Genomic DNA, 14,816 nt, shown 5'->3' on the forward strand with positions numbered 1-14,816 from the left:
AATCAAAGCACTTCATGATCAGACCTATCCTAACTGAAAGACCTAGTCAGAGTACCTAGGTCATGCTCACTCTGTAGGCATGAATATATCCCCCATTTTCCTTTCACCCCGACCAGGCGAGGCAGATGTTGCACGCGAGTCTGGTTCTTCTCTCCACTGCCACCTGTGTTTGCTCATTGTGTGTACAGACCTGAGATCATGTTTGCTACACAAATAACATCCAGTTGAGTAATCAACTCTGTTTTAACAACATTAAATAATATTTTGTATCTTTTGTAAAAAATGTTTCCAAATCAAACTTCAATGTCAGAATCTCTGACAGTGAGTTAGAACATGACCTTTGACCCGTCTCCTCCTGCCCACAGTGATACATATTCATAAGGTCATCTTGGCCCTGATTGGCTGTTGCCAAAGAAACTGAAAACAGTTGAAATCAAAAACATCCAGAGGAAACTTTATTTAAAAAAAAACAGAACACAACAAAATGTCTATACAACAGGTGAGGGGGCGGAGCTTCATCAAGGCCTTGGCGGTGGTCTCATCCCAGGAGGAGGTGGTCCTAAAACAGCAGAGCATAAAGGTCACGATGTTGCTGAACATAATGATTCTGATGGTCTCCAATGGTAACAGCTTACCTCTCATGCCGGGGGGCGGTGGCCTCATGCCAGGGGGAGGCATCCCCATTGGAGCTCCACGACCAGGAGGCATTCCCATTGGAGGACCCATCGGGGGACGCATGCCAGGGGGCGGGCCCATCATACCTGCAGGGGGAGGGGCCAGGTAACACAGTCAGCTGACACGAAGTGTTCAGGTGCTGCAATCAAAGACAAAAACAGATACTGACCTGGAGGCGGGGCTCCGCGGCCCATGGGAGGTGGAGCTCCTCTTCCTGGAGGGTACTGCGTCGGTGCTCCAGCAATGCTTGCACCTGCTGCTGCCGCGGCAACCGTTCCTCTGCCCTGTGGGGTCATGACCTGGACACACGCATACACACACACATCATTGCCGGAATGCACATGAACTCAAAGTAGGTGTCGCCATGGTTACCTGCTGCGAAGGCCCGCCCACTCCTCTGACAGGCCCAGCCAGTCCAGCTGGAGCCTGAGGCATCGGCGCTCCTGCGGGAACGCCACGACCCGCTGCCCGGCCGACACCAGGACCGCCGGCCACGCCTGCCAACGGCACCCGGGCAATACCAGTCTGTGGGGGTCAGAGGTCAAATGTCAGAGGTCTCTCTCACTCACTCAAACTTCAGTGACCATGGAGGACGAAACATGACTCAGGTATAAATAAAAATAAATGCTTTACATGTATTTATTTACTTCTCCGTCCATATGTTAAGTGACAGCTGCAGGTCATACTCACATCTTTAGGGGGTGGGCCCTCAACCGTCATTGAGACCAGGTTCTCTCCCCTCAGCAGAACCAGACCCAGAACCCGCTTCTCCTCCCGCTCCGGCTGCTTCGAGTTCTTTGGTCTAAAGACGCAAAACACGTTAGCCAGCATGCCTCAGTGCAGACAGACATTACCCAGCATGACATTACCCAACACGCCTCAGTGGACTTACTTGATCTTCCTGAACTCGTCGCAGTCGCACAGAATGAGGTTCATGTGTTTGTCGAAGGCCTTGAACGTTCCGATGAAGATGCGTCCGTCCTGCAGGATGCACCTCATCCTGTAGTCGATGTGCTGCAGCATCTTACTGCTCTTTCCCACCGTCTGAGGACCAATCACAGACCAGCGTCACACAAACACCTCACTCATCATGTGACCTGGACATATGCTTTTACCCACATATAAGTGTTGGAACATTGATGAGTAAATGTCCAGTCAACATGTTATGATTTCATTAAGTAAAAATAAAGTGATTGAATGATTGAGGAACAATGACCTCTGACCTCACAGTAAGAACACCAGAGAGGAAACAAACGTTTACCAACACTGACACAAGAGGAGTGTTAAGAAAAAACTGTCGAGAGAGACAGATATATAAGCGTCATCTTAAAGTCCTGAATTTTATCTCCTTAAACTTGATACGATGGCTTTTGTTTGAGTTGTTATTGTTAACATGTGTGGTCAAGTGAACCTGGTCAGTCCTGAGACCAGGACTTCTCATCGTACAATGATTCTCTCACGTTTACTTTCATACTTGTTCGTGTGCACTTTTTAATTATTGAGTTGTTTATAACATTTGTTTTAAATATGTCGCGTTTCGCTACTTTTCCTGTTCAAACTTAAGTAAATAGCCGCTATGCTAACCGCTGAGCTAAAGAGGAGCTCACTGCTAACAAACAAATTAAACGCAGCCGCGTCCGGACCGGGTCAAGCGTCTCTCGGAACATAGTTAACCGTTAAGCAATAACATATGACTCAAAGCCGGTTATTGGTCAGTTAGACGGTTTTAAGTCGCGTGCAGCTGCAGCGGCTCACCGACGATTTTCTAACGTTCAATCAAACTCCCGCCATCATCACAGTAAAAGTGTTACCGGTAAAATACCGCAGTACCGGGAGCGAGTAGAGCGCGGCCACTGTTCCCGTTAGGTGCTTACCATGTCTGCGGTTCTGATGGCTCCGATTCAGACCGGATTCGCCGAACAAACCCAAAAAATTAACCTGCGGTGATCCCGCCAGGCCCGTCTTTAACTGTGCATACAGGATGTGACGCAACCGGAAGCGTGCTACAGCAGAGAAGATCCTACCGAAACAAAGACGACACAAAGGGCTTTGTTTTGTTTGTTTATAAAGATATAAACGTTTTAATCAGTGATTATTAATCACTTTAATCAGTGATTATTAATCGCTTTGATCAGTGACTGATCAAATTGATTATATATATATATATATATATATATATATATATATATATATATATATATATATATACACACATTACATTACGTCATTACATATCATTTAGCAGACATACATATACATACATATATTATTCACTGATCAAAGTAATTGATCAGTGATTATTATTATTATTATTAATAATAATAATAATAATAATAATAATAATAATAATAATATTATAATATGCATTTATGAATGTTAATATATGTATATTGTATTGTATCTACATTCAGATCAAGTAAAATAATAATAAAAATGTTTGTGATCACTTTATTTATTCTTCACAGTCACTCACAAATTTCCCATCATCCTGCAGCCCGTTGGTTACCATGGAAACCCTGTCTCCTTCCGACGGCCGCGCGCCGCAGTGACACGGAGGAGACGTGAGTCACCGAGGCTGAGCTGAGCTGAGCTGAGCTGAGCCGAACCGAACCGAACCTAGCCGAGCTGACCTGAGCCGCAGACAGAGAGCGAGACAACCGCCAACCGACGACCGCTAGCATGTTAGGTTTCTGCTCCTGTCTGTCACAGGAGGCGCGCGACCACGGACGACTGGAGGACCGCAGTGTTGCTTCAACCTGAGGAGCAACAGCAGGAGCAGCAGCAGGAGCAGCAGCAGGAGCAACAACAGGAGCAACAGCAGGAGCAACAGCAGGAGCAACAGCAACAACTAACTGAATTGTGAGGACAGCAAAGATCACAGAGCAGCAGGTGAGTGAAGCAACACTAATGACATCACATGACCACTTCACCTGCACCACCTGATATAACTATATACTAATCAACCACTGATCAATAATGATCAACAACTGATCAATAACTGATCAAAACTGATCATCAATAACTGATCAATAACTGATCAACAACTGATCAAAAACTGATCAAAAACTGATCAACAACTACTGATCAACGACTGATCAATAACTGATCAGTAACTGATCAATAACTGATCAGTAACTGATCAACAACTAATCAATAACTGCTCAGTAACTGATCAGTAACTGATCAACAACTGATCAACAATTGATCAATGTCCAATTAGATTTTAGATTTCCTGTCATGTCACTAACATGAACATAACCAGGGGGCAGTTTAGTTATTTAACTGTTAGCCTAGCTTAGCACATTGAGTGTGATCAGGACGTGTCACGTGATCAGGACGTGTCACATGACCTCCCCTCTCTTGGCTCATTTACTGACTAAGGAAACAAAGAGTGGGCGGAGCGTAATCACACCCAGGTGGGTATAGTACTGCCCTCTACTGTTCAAACATGTGACCACTTTATACTCAGCTGATTGGTTCACATTCTGGAACAGTTCAAACTGTTTCCATGGCAACATCAGTGCCCCCCATAAACACTGCAGTCTATAAATACACTGAACACTGTTTGTGTGTGTGTGTGTGTTTGTTCTTCTCTTCCACTCATGTTGAACTGTGTGTGTTGTAGTAGCCATGTGCCCTCTGCTGGTATAACTCATAACTACACTGTATGTGAAATGTATAAATGTATTTGTTTAATCATCAGGTGTCAGCCTCATGTTGACCTAAGCTCCACCCTCTGCCTGTCCCTCCATTCTACTTGAAGTGAACACAGCAGCCAATGAGAATGAGCCAGCACAAAGAGGAGGAGCCAAGTCAAGAGCTGGAGGGCAAGGTAAAATCTCCCATGATCCTTCAGTGCAGCGGTGGTCAGGTGCAGACCATGCATGTATGATAAGAACTGGATGTAGCTCCGCCCCCTCTGCCTTGAAGACAATGTTGTCATGTTGGCCACTCGTGGTACTGCAACAAAAATACTCATGTGGCCCAAAAAGCAATTCTCCCATTGAGCACAAAAGTAAAACTGTCCATAGGACACCTGGAGACATGGACACAGGACACCTGGAGACATGAAAAGTCAGAAACCTTTTTGGCTGAGTGAGCAACTGAGCCAAAGGGGCGGAGCTACATCCACTTCTGATTCTACATGCATAGTGCAGACTAACTGTTATTCCTGTGGTGCATTCAGGTGAAGACTAACTGTTATTCCTGTGGTGCGTTCAGGTGCAGACTAACAGTTATTCCTGTGGTGCGTTCAGGTGCAGACTAACTGTTATTCCTGTGGTGCGTTCAGGTGCAGACTAATGTTATTCCTGTGGTTCGGTGAAGACTAACTGTTATTCCTGTCGTGCGTTTAGGTGAAGACTAACTGTTATTCCTATGGTTTCAGGCAGACTAATGTTATTCCTGTGCGTTCAGGCGCGACTAATGTTATTCCTGTGGTGCGTTCAGGTGCAGACTAACTGTTATTCCTGTGGTGCGTTCAGGTGAAGACTAACAGTTATTCCTGTGTGCCAGGTGAAGACTAACTGTTATTCCTGTGGTGCGTTCAGGTGCAGACTAACTGTTATTCCTGTGGTGCAGACTAATGTTATTCCTGTGGTGCGTTCAGGTGCAGACTAATGTTATTCCTGTGGTGCGTTCAGTGCAGTGCAGGTGCAGGTGCAGACTAATGTTCAGGTGCAGACTGTTATTCCTGTAGGTGCAGACTAATGTTAGGTGCAGACTAATGTTATTCCTGTGGTGCTGTCAGGTGCAGACTAATCTTATTCCTGTGGTGCGTTCAGGTGCAGACTAATGTTATTCCTGTGGTGCGTTCAGGTGCAGACTAACTGTTATTCCTGTGGTGCGTGCAGGTGCAGACCTGGGCTCAGTCTCTGGTTTACTCTCTGGAGGAGCTCGAGTGTAAAATCTGTTACAATCGTTACGACACTCGCAGCAGGAAACCAAAACTGCTCGGCTGTTTACATCGAGTCTGTGCCAAGTGTCTGAAGAAGATGATTGACATGGGTGAGAGGACACATGGACACAAAGACTCTTGGACACAAAAACACTGGGATACAAAGACTCTGGGACACAAAGACGCTGGGACACAAAGACACTGGGACACAAAGACACATAGATACAAAGACACTGGGACACAAAGACTCTGAGACACAAAGACTCTGAGACACAAAGACAATTGAATGTTAAAATCTAAGAAATTCTGTGATTGGCTCATCTTTGTTGGGATGGGGCTCATCCTGAAGTCAGTTGTGATTGTGGTCTCGTCTGATTGGTTCTTAGGTGACTCGTCTCCGACCTTCATCAGCTGTCCGTTCTGTCGTCATGAGACACATATTCCCGACGAGGAGGTGAGACGACCTCTGTCCACTTGGTCCACGCATCAGACGTCTCACGCGGCCGTGACACATGTCTCTGTCTCTGCAGGTTTGGCTGATGGAGGACGACAGACACATCCTGGCGGTTCTGTCCTGTCAGGACCGAGCGCGGCGAGGAGGCGGAGGAGGGGGCGGCGGCAGCAGAGGAGGAGGCGGAGGTGGGGAGGTGGTGCTGAGTCCCACGGCTCTGACTGGTAAATCAATGTCACCAGTTCATCAACTTAAATAAAGTTGTTGTGGAAAGTTATTAAGCTCCGCCCCCTCAGCAGGCGGTGGCGTGGCCGCGTCCCAACACTCCTCAGACTGTTTGGTCATCACCATCATGGAGCTTCCAGAAGAGTCTCCGTCTTCAGAGTCACTGAGCACACTTAATGTGATGGGCGTGTACCGCCAGCCCAGCCTGGACTCGCTGCCCTGTAACCTGCCCGCCCACAAGTGTCACAGCTGGACGTCACGCAGTTTCCCACGCTGCCTGCTGGGGGCGCTGTGTCTGGTCAGTATGAGTGGTCAGACTGTTCAGACAGGTGTGTGTCAGGACTGACCGTGTGTGTGTGTATGTATTCAGGTGTATTTCAGCTCGCTGCCACTGGGGATTTACCTGCTCATGATTGGTCAGCTGTGGATGGGCGTGGTCCTCGTCAGCCTGGTTCCGTCCACGCTGCTGCTGCTCGTCCTCTACGGCTTCTGCCAGTGTCTGTGCCACGAGCTAATGGAGGCGCTCGCCATGCGCACACACACGTTGCCATGACAGCGATGTTGCAACAGTAACAAAGACAAAAACAATGATATCACTGCAGTAACAATAACAATAATCTGTAGCCCCGCCCACCTGACTTTGACATCTGAAAACCAGCATTAACTCAAATCAACAGCCAATCACAGAGGACACAGAGAGGAGGCGGATCTTCAACTATCAATCACATGATTATGTCCACTCCAGGTCTCTTAGCCTAGCATATCAAAATTTAGCCTAGTTTAGCAGAAAAACTGAAAGTAGGCAGAAAATGTTAGCTTTGGAAGGCTAGTTGAAAACAGTTAGCTTAATTTAGCCTAGCTTCTGAGGGTCAATATTTAGAGGAAAAGTGATTGAAGCTTAATATGTGCCAAGCTAGGCTAATAGCCCTGGATCAGACTGTTGGATTTAAACTGTGATGAAGATGATGACGGCCTCTAATGGTCAGCTGACCTGTTGTGTCATTTCCTGTCACATGACACTGATCACTGTTAATGTGAAATAAAAATTTAAAAAAACTATCATCGTAGCATTTTAGCTTAGCTTTGGTCTTCACGGATTCCCTTAGGAAATCTAATATTTACATTAGTGCACTGTGATGCTAACAGTGCTAATGACATCCATGAGTGTTGTGATGCTAACAGTGCTAACGTTAGGCAGCCCGTGGCCAAGTGGAAAGGGAACTTGGCTTGGCCAGTTGGCTGGGGTACCCCTGAGCAAGGTACCCAACCTACGTTGCTCCCCAGGTGCTTCTCAGTGTGGCAGCCCACTGTTCCTGATTCTAGGATAGGTCAAATGCAGAGAAATAATTTCCCTAAAGGGATTAATAGAGTATTAGTTTAATGACATCCATGAGGGTTGTGAAGCTAACAGTGCTAATGACGTCCATGAGTGTTGTGAAGCTAACAGTGCTAATGACATCCATGAGTGTTGTGATGCTTAATGACATCCATGAATGTTGTGAAGCTAACAGTGCTAATGACGTCCATGAGTGTTGTGAAGCTAACAGTGCTAATGACATCCATGAGTGTTGTGATGCTTAATGACATCCATGAATGTTGTGAAGCTAACAGTGCTAATGACGTCAATTGTCAGGACACTGTAAAGCTGGAAGGAAAGGATTGCGTAAGCAGTGGTGCTGTGAGTCAGGTGAGAGGTTTACCTGTGACTCAGGTGAGGTTTACCTGTGACTCAGGTGAGAGGTTTACCTGTGACTCAGGTGAGAGGTTTACCTGTGACTCAGGTGAGGTTTACCTGTGTCTCAGGTGAGAGGTTTACTTTAACTCAGGAGAGGTTTACTCAGGTGAGAGGTTTACCTGTGACTCAGGTGAGGTTTACCTGTGACTCAGGTGAGAGGTTTACTTGTGACTCAGGTGAGAGGTTTACTTGTGACTCAGGTGAGAGGTTCCCCTGTGACTCAGGTGAGAGGTTCCCCTGTGAGACAGAGCAGAGCTCAGCTGTTAATTAAAAGCTTGCTGCTCCTCAGAGACGTGGAGATCGTCCGTGTTTATAGAAACGTGAAAAGCTGCTTCACCACAAACAGAAGGTGGACGTGTGAAGATCAGGTCACTACCACAGGTACGTTTCTCTTCACCTGTCTTTATACAAATGTCTCTCTGTTAATCCACTTGTGCTGCATGTGTTTAGTCATTGTTGGTTTGGTTCATTGCTATTTGTGTTTGGTAGAAAGCAAACACTGATACATAATGTCATGCAATCATGTGGAACACTGAACTTATGGTCGGTTGTCACTGGGATGCAGAGCTAGAGTTGAGTGACTGCTGCAGGTAACAATCACACACCTGTAACGGAGGAGGAGAGTGAACAGTCTGCGATCGTCGTCTGCCTCAGCTTCACAGTGCCTTGTCTCACTCACAGTGCTGTGTGAGTGAGAGGGGGAGTGGCTAGAGTAGAGCAGCGAAAGCTTCTTTTAACAATATCACACAGAGGTCACAATGAGGACTCGCCCCCTGAAGGATGTTCAGCAGATGACAGGGTGAGTGTGATTGTCCCTCTCATCCTGTCAGGTGTGCGATGACATCATGAGACGGTGGCGTCACTCGGTGGATGAGCTAGCGGCGCGGCGGCGACAGCAGAGCGAGTGTGAGCGCGCTCATCAGGCTCTGAGTCGGGTCACTTCCTGTTTCCAGCAGCTAGCGGCGTCACTGGGCAGCACAGCGGACAGCAGCTTCCTGAGAGACGAGCTGGAGGAGACAAGGACACTCGCTCACCGAATCTGCTGTGGTACCTGTCTCACCTGTCTCTGTCTCACCTTTCTCACTAGTCTCTGTCTCACCTTTCTCACTAGTCTCTGTCTCACTCTCACCTGTCTGTCTCACTCTCACCTTTCTCACCAGTCTCTGTCCCACCTTTCTCACCTGTCTGTCTCTGTGCAGGGTTGTCCCGACGTCTGGTGCGTCTTGTGTCCCTCAGTGACTCGTGTGTGGAGGACAGACAGGTGTCAGAGCGTCTCTGGGTTCTCTTGCTGTCGGCGCTGGAGCACTTCCTGTCTGACCTGAGGAAAGCGAGCGATCTGATTGGACAGTTTCCTCTGACTCAGCGCTGCGACAGAAACTCATTGATCAACACAGGTAACTTTGACTTCACTGAATCAGGTGGCTCCTCCCTCCCCCCTCCCTCAGCAGGGGGCGCTCACTGTGACCTCTTCCTTCCGTGGGCAGGATGTATGGATGGCGTGGTGGGCGTGGCAGCGCAGGTGGCGTTGGTTCAGGTACCGTGGCTCACCTTGGAGGAGGAGCCTAGTCCTGATCTGACGTGTCACATAAGTGGACTGGAGGACATGTTGACTGAGATGCAGCGCAGGGTGAGTCCAGCGGCAGCTGTACGGGGTCAAAGGTCGTGATCTTTAAATATGATTTCACTGTGTTTAAATATTCACAGTAAAATCTTTTCTTTAGAATTGTTATTATTATCCCGTTCTTATGTTGATTAAAGGAGACATATCATACCCTATTTCCCCAAGTTAAAATAGTTCCCTGGTGTCCTAATGAACATGTCAGTGACATGCTTTGGTCAAAATACCATAAGGATGAAGCATCATAGCAGTTCAATAACCCTGCTAAACCCGCCCCTTTCAGAACGCTCGGTTTTGTGCGTGGTCCCTTTACATGTAAATGAGACACAGGCAAACACACGCCCACTTCTTCCAGGGGGTTTCTGATTTGTCCTCTTTACTGCACTCACTCGCTCAGCTCCTGTTCCCTCTGCTCCATACCTCTCCCCCTCCCTCCACTAGTTCTCTGAGAATATCGACATGGCAGCGTGCGCGGAAAACAGCGAGAGTGGCGTCACAGGAAGAGACGTCCGACACAATGATACTTAAGGACAGTCAACATCGTTTTATCGCCTATACTTACACTAAGGGGGACCACGAAAACATGACTGAGTATTCTTTTTCCACACTTTGGCCACTGGTAGGGCCTCCAGAGTCCCAAATATAAGTATTAAAATGGTTAAAAAGTTGATTTTGCATAATAAGTCCCCTTTAAATAAAGTTTTACAAAAAAAACGTCTTCAACTGTGAACGACTGTCACGTGACAACTGGGACACGCCCACGCAACAGTGCAGTATTGTGGAGACACCTGGACGACGCAGCCTTGACTATTGAGACACCCGCCTGGGTGTGGCCTGTTACCTGGGGGCGTGTCTTAATGTGTGATGTTTATGTGTGGTGCAGGTGCCCGTGGCGTTCTGGGCGGTGGAGGCGACTCAGGCGGCATGGACCGAGGCTCACGGCGCCGTGGATGAACCCGACCACAGTCTGGAGGAGCTGATGGACGTGGAAGTCGTCCACGGCAACAAGATGGCCACCTGCTGCCAACCTATGTGCTGTGGACTGGGGTGTGTCGGATAGAAGGGGGAGGAGTCAACTCAAACCTGCGATGACATTTGTGACTGTGATCAATAAAATAATAAAGCTTTCAAAATCAATATTTGAATGAGGTTTGTTTGTAATTAATAATCAAATATATATGATATAATATATATTATTATATATTTTATATATAATAATAGGAATACATATATTATTATTACATGTTATGTATGTAATAAAAATAATAATATATATGTAATACATCAGTGAATGGAAAATTAGGTCATCTATTCACATCATTTTCTATTGTAAATTGGTTCCACATTATTATTTTCCATACTAAACCTTTTTGTTACACCTGTGTCGTGATGCTCGCAGCTGCTCAGTTGTGTTTGCGTCTCTCTCCCTTTGATATTTTTATATGAGCGCGCTGACTCCAGATGAACATGTGTGTGTTCTCCTGTCACTCACGATCATATCGTGCTCTAAACCAATAAGAGACAGAGCGAGGGCAGGTCTGGCTGTGGTACTGTTCACTGCTCGAAGTTGTGTGTTTAAAAATTGCTGACTTGAAATAAATCTGGCGACTTTGTGTTTTTGGAATGATAATAATAGATATAATATAGATAATAAATAGAGAATAAAACCATACAAAAAAAACTTTAGTGGTGTTTGGAGACTTTCCAAAAGCTTGGAAACGGCATTTGATCAGACTGCTTTGAAGTTTATGTAAAGATGCTTTAACAAAACCGCAGTGACGACTAAATCCTTTTATAATTATGTCGTAACTTAAATACAATCACTGATCAGCTGACCTGTCAATCAACACATAGTCTGTTGAATTAAGAACTTTATTGAACATAAAAATATTTTACAAACAGACGACAAAGAAGAAAAGGAGAAGAAGAAGGAGAAGAAGAAGATTCACTTCTGGAAGGTCGAGTGTAGATGAGCCTTAAAAGCTGAAAAACACACACACACACACGGTTATTATTATTATTATTATTCTTGTTATTATTATTATTATTGAGCTATGATGCTGTGACAACAGGAAGTACACTTCTGATTTAACGCTCACTAATGGCGTATTTCCACCAGCTTGACTCCATACAGGTTGAATCTCCACTACAAAAAAGTACTGACTTAATGTGGGCGGAGTCATTGCTGCACGACTGAGTGAGACACACACACACACACACATATATATATACATATATATACACATATATACATATATATATACATACATTATATATACATATATATACACACATTATATATACACATATATATACACATACATATATATACACATATATACACATATATACATATATATACATACACACACATATATATACACACACATACATACATACATATATACATATCTACATATACACATATACATATCTACATATATACATACATATATACATATACACATACATATATATACATATAAACATATATATATAAACATATATACACATATATATAAACATATATACACATACATACATACATACATACATACATACACATATATATATATATATATATATATATATATACACATATACATACATATACACATATATACATATATATATATACACATACACACACACACTTACATACACATATATACACACACACACGTTAATACATACACACTAGGTAGTGGAAACGCTACTTAAACTCTGCACCACACACACACCTTGTTGATCGTCCCACAGTTCTGCTGCATTCGTGTTCAGTGGACTCTCGTTGTTGGGTTCTGAGGACAAAAACAACAACCTTTCATCTCTCACTCACTCACCTGGTGTCATGATGGACGACCTGTTAACAGACACATGACAAACCAGCGTATATCTAACTGACAGACTCCAGCCACGGATGTAGCTCCGCCCCTTTGGCTCCGTTGCTTCCTTGTTTATTTGCAGGCTGTGCAGCCCACAGAGCATGAACAGTCGTGTTACTCCCATAATGCCTCTGGGCTCTGTGAACGACTAGCCCGGTGTGTCCATGAACGGTTAAAGGCATGATGGGAGTACGCTACTGACATGCGTAAGTGGATTTCATGAATACTGACGGCACGTTTGCTTCAGGCTTTAAACCACGGATTTATAAATAAATGATAGTGAAAAGTATAATGACGTCATCACAGGTTAAAATGTGAAGATTAGTTTACATGTATTGTTGTTTTCTTCCATTCACTGATCACTGTCACTCAGCGAGTTTACATATTATTGTCCAGGAAAATATTAACATGACGTACTTTCATGATGATTAAAAACAACTATTCCATTTACAATTTATGGTTCAATAATATAACGCCATGCCAACCCTGCTACAGGCCTCCTGACCTGTGCTGTGAAACCACTACAGATGGTCCAGAGCATGGCTGGTCTTCATGTCCCCCCTCTGGCCTACAAAGGTCTTCGTGGGTCTGCTCTCCTAAAGGCTCATGTTAGCCCTTGACACCTTTGTTCAGAGGATTATGGTCTGGCGGTGCCAACACCAGAGACACACAGGACAACATACTTGTCAGGTGTGGTTCCACGCTGGTGGAACGATCTACTGAGTGCTAACAGAACACATAGCGTCCCCGTCTGTCTTTAAGACGCTCTTGAAAACCCAGCTCTTCCATGAGCATCTTCTGTCCTAGCACTTACCTTAGCCCCTCCCCTGCACCATCTCCTTCTGCACTTGGACCCACCTCATGGAAAGTTGCAGTGTCAAGATTAAGTGTTGCAGCAGGTGAAGTGGAACTTACCTCCCAGCAGGCTCTGCACTGACAGCAGGATGGAGCGGACGTCGTACAGAGCCGACCACTTGTCCTTCAGGATGTCCAGGCAGATGAAGCCCTGCTCGTCCACGTTAGGATGAAAACACGGAGTCACAAACTTTACACGAGGAGCCTGATATGGATAACCAGCAGGAAAATCCAGAGAGAGGCGGAACCTCAAGCCATCGTACACCTGACACACAGACAGGCAGACCGATCATCAGAAACTACTTCATATAAATCTGAACACAACTACATTTTTCCAAAAATACACAAAAATTATTTACTCCATATATTTGGCGCTAATAGCTAAGCTAACAGCTGTCAGTATATTGAAGAACCAGAAAAACAAGTGTTGTCATGGTGATTGGTGCTCTCCAGGACAGTTTACTTTGTGTTGTCACCCGTGTGTGTGTGTGTGTACATACTGTCCCCTGAGGTCCATCAATGGTTCCAATCCATTTAAAAAGATTATCTGATTCTGGAAATGCTGAGATCCCTTTATCACCTGACATCTGAGAGACAGACAGACAGGTCCCATACACACAGAATACACAAAATGTTTATTTGAAAATTATATGAAAGAGATTAATTTAAAAAAAAAAGGATAATCTTACCATCAGAGTCATGAGCTCCTGCTGCAGACTACACACACACACACACACATTATTAACAATTAGACTTCATATAAAAAAATGCTGTCAGTAACATTTTATTGGATAATAATTTGACTGGTTCTGGACTGAGGTCTGGACTGAGGTCTCTCACCGTTTGGACACTGAGCCTCTGGCTGCACTGCCATTTGTCTCATTTCCTTTCAGAGAGACCGAAGACGACGAAGTTGCTGCTGCTGGATCCATGTTCTGAGAGGAAGCCATCTGAGAGACAGACAGGTGAGAGAGACCGACGGGTGAGAGACAGATTAGAGACCGACAGGTCAGAGACAAATTAGAGATAGATAGGTCAAAGACAGTTAGAGACAGACAAGTCAGATGCAGACGGGTCAGAGACAGCGAGGTCAGAGAGACAGACAGGTCAGAGACAGACAGGTCAGAGAGACAGACGGGTCAGAGACAGACAGGTAGGTAGCGACAGAGCGGAACACAGCCTCTCAACGTTAGCGGCTAACGTTAGCCCCTATCACTAGCCACCGCCATAAGAACTGCTTTAGCTCAGTGCTAACCAAACATTAGCTTCGTTGTTTGCCTGTTTACTGTGAAGCAGTCATTACTGAGCTGAACCGGGTTATAGAGCGGTTAAAGGCAGCTGCGGACTCACCGTGTGTCTTTGCTGTCTTTGCTGTCTCTGGTGTCTCTGGTGTCGCGCTCTGAAAACTCCCGCCCCCTTGTTTAAACGGAGGCCGCTTCTCTGCTGCAGCCAATCAGCGCCTGACTTTTAAAAAC

At 45.3% G+C, this 14,816-nt stretch overlaps 4 protein-coding genes across 8 annotated transcripts; 2 read left to right on the forward strand and 2 right to left on the reverse strand.

The window, feature by feature from the left end:
• Positions 1 to 427: 427 nt before the first annotated feature.
• On the reverse strand, positions 428 to 2,675 carry snrpb (small nuclear ribonucleoprotein polypeptides B and B1). The gene is made up of 7 exons (XM_044023957.1): positions 2,550 to 2,675; positions 1,568 to 1,719; positions 1,366 to 1,477; positions 1,048 to 1,200; positions 845 to 974; positions 636 to 761; positions 428 to 559 (listed from the first exon to the last, which is right to left on the reverse strand). The coding sequence occupies exons 1-7, from the start codon at positions 2,550 to 2,552 to the stop codon at positions 519 to 521; spliced, it is 717 nt and encodes a 238-aa protein (XP_043879892.1). The 5' UTR covers positions 2,553 to 2,675; the 3' UTR covers positions 428 to 518.
• Positions 2,676 to 3,217: 542 nt separating this feature from the next.
• On the forward strand, positions 3,218 to 8,364 carry LOC122768166 (E3 ubiquitin-protein ligase RNF182). 5 transcript variants are annotated; one of them, XM_044023954.1, is made up of 9 exons: positions 3,218 to 3,564; positions 4,379 to 4,507; positions 5,529 to 5,682; positions 5,959 to 6,026; positions 6,103 to 6,247; positions 6,320 to 6,546; positions 6,619 to 8,029; positions 8,090 to 8,159; positions 8,208 to 8,364. In XM_044023954.1, the coding sequence occupies exons 2-7, from the start codon at positions 4,454 to 4,456 to the stop codon at positions 6,799 to 6,801; spliced, it is 831 nt and encodes a 276-aa protein (XP_043879889.1). In that variant the 5' UTR covers positions 3,218 to 3,564; positions 4,379 to 4,453; the 3' UTR covers positions 6,802 to 8,029; positions 8,090 to 8,159; positions 8,208 to 8,364. The 5 variants fall into 5 exon arrangements, with proteins under 5 accessions (XP_043879889.1, XP_043879886.1, XP_043879887.1 ...); XM_044023951.1 differs by having other exon boundaries at positions 8,090 to 8,364; XM_044023952.1 differs by having other exon boundaries at positions 6,619 to 7,959; positions 8,090 to 8,364.
• Positions 8,365 to 8,370: 6 nt separating this feature from the next.
• Positions 8,371 to 10,738, forward strand: zgc:109913 (regulator of G-protein signaling 9-binding protein). The gene is made up of 4 exons (XM_044023958.1): positions 8,371 to 9,030; positions 9,183 to 9,377; positions 9,468 to 9,610; positions 10,485 to 10,738. The coding sequence occupies exons 1-4, from the start codon at positions 8,829 to 8,831 to the stop codon at positions 10,659 to 10,661; spliced, it is 717 nt and encodes a 238-aa protein (XP_043879893.1). The 5' UTR covers positions 8,371 to 8,828; the 3' UTR covers positions 10,662 to 10,738.
• A 721-nt stretch (positions 10,739 to 11,459) lies between these two features.
• On the reverse strand, positions 11,460 to 14,804 carry ube2c (ubiquitin-conjugating enzyme E2C). The gene is made up of 7 exons (XM_044024515.1): positions 14,692 to 14,804; positions 14,182 to 14,291; positions 14,031 to 14,058; positions 13,842 to 13,928; positions 13,402 to 13,606; positions 12,343 to 12,402; positions 11,460 to 11,584 (listed from the first exon to the last, which is right to left on the reverse strand). Exons 2-7 carry the CDS (start codon positions 14,289 to 14,291, stop codon positions 11,547 to 11,549), a joined length of 528 nt encoding a protein of 175 aa, XP_043880450.1. The 5' UTR covers positions 14,692 to 14,804; the 3' UTR covers positions 11,460 to 11,546.
• Between the last annotated feature and the right edge of the window lie 12 nt (positions 14,805 to 14,816).

The sequence above is a fragment of the Solea senegalensis genome, linkage group LG4, assembly GCF_019176455.1.
Source record: "Solea senegalensis isolate Sse05_10M linkage group LG4, IFAPA_SoseM_1, whole genome shotgun sequence".
NCBI lineage: Eukaryota > Metazoa > Chordata > Actinopteri > Pleuronectiformes > Soleidae > Solea > Solea senegalensis.

Coding starts and splice junctions, on each gene's coding strand:
- zgc:109913 (XM_044023958.1), top strand. CDS start 8,829: ATGAGACGGTGGCGTCACTCGGTGGATGAGCTAGCGGCGCGGCGGCGA. Junction 9,378..9,467: donor AAACTCATTGATCAACACAG/GTAACTTTGACT, acceptor TTCCGTGGGCAG/GATGTATGGATGGCGTGGTG. Junction 9,611..10,484: donor TGACTGAGATGCAGCGCAGG/GTGAGTCCAGCG, acceptor TGTGTGGTGCAG/GTGCCCGTGGCGTTCTGGGC.
- ube2c (XM_044024515.1), bottom strand. CDS start 14,291: ATGGCTTCCTCTCAGAACATGGATCCAGCAGCAGCAACTTCGTCGTCT. Junction 13,929..14,030: donor AGGAGCTCATGACTCTGATG/GTAAGATTATCC, acceptor TCTGTCTCTCAG/ATGTCAGGTGATAAAGGGAT. Junction 13,607..13,841: donor TTGATGGACCTCAGGGGACA/GTATGTACACAC, acceptor TCTGTGTGTCAG/GTGTACGATGGCTTGAGGTT.
- LOC122768166 (XM_044023951.1), top strand. CDS start 4,454: ATGAGAATGAGCCAGCACAAAGAGGAGGAGCCAAGTCAAGAGCTGGAG. Junction 5,683..5,958: donor GAAGAAGATGATTGACATGG/GTGAGAGGACAC, acceptor ATTGGTTCTTAG/GTGACTCGTCTCCGACCTTC. Junction 6,027..6,102: donor CACATATTCCCGACGAGGAG/GTGAGACGACCT, acceptor CTGTCTCTGCAG/GTTTGGCTGATGGAGGACGA.
- snrpb (XM_044023957.1), bottom strand. Junction 1,478..1,567: donor GACGAGTTCAGGAAGATCAA/GTAAGTCCACTG, acceptor TTGCGTCTTTAG/ACCAAAGAACTCGAAGCAGC. Junction 975..1,047: donor TGGGCGGGCCTTCGCAGCAG/GTAACCATGGCG, acceptor GCGTGTGTCCAG/GTCATGACCCCACAGGGCAG.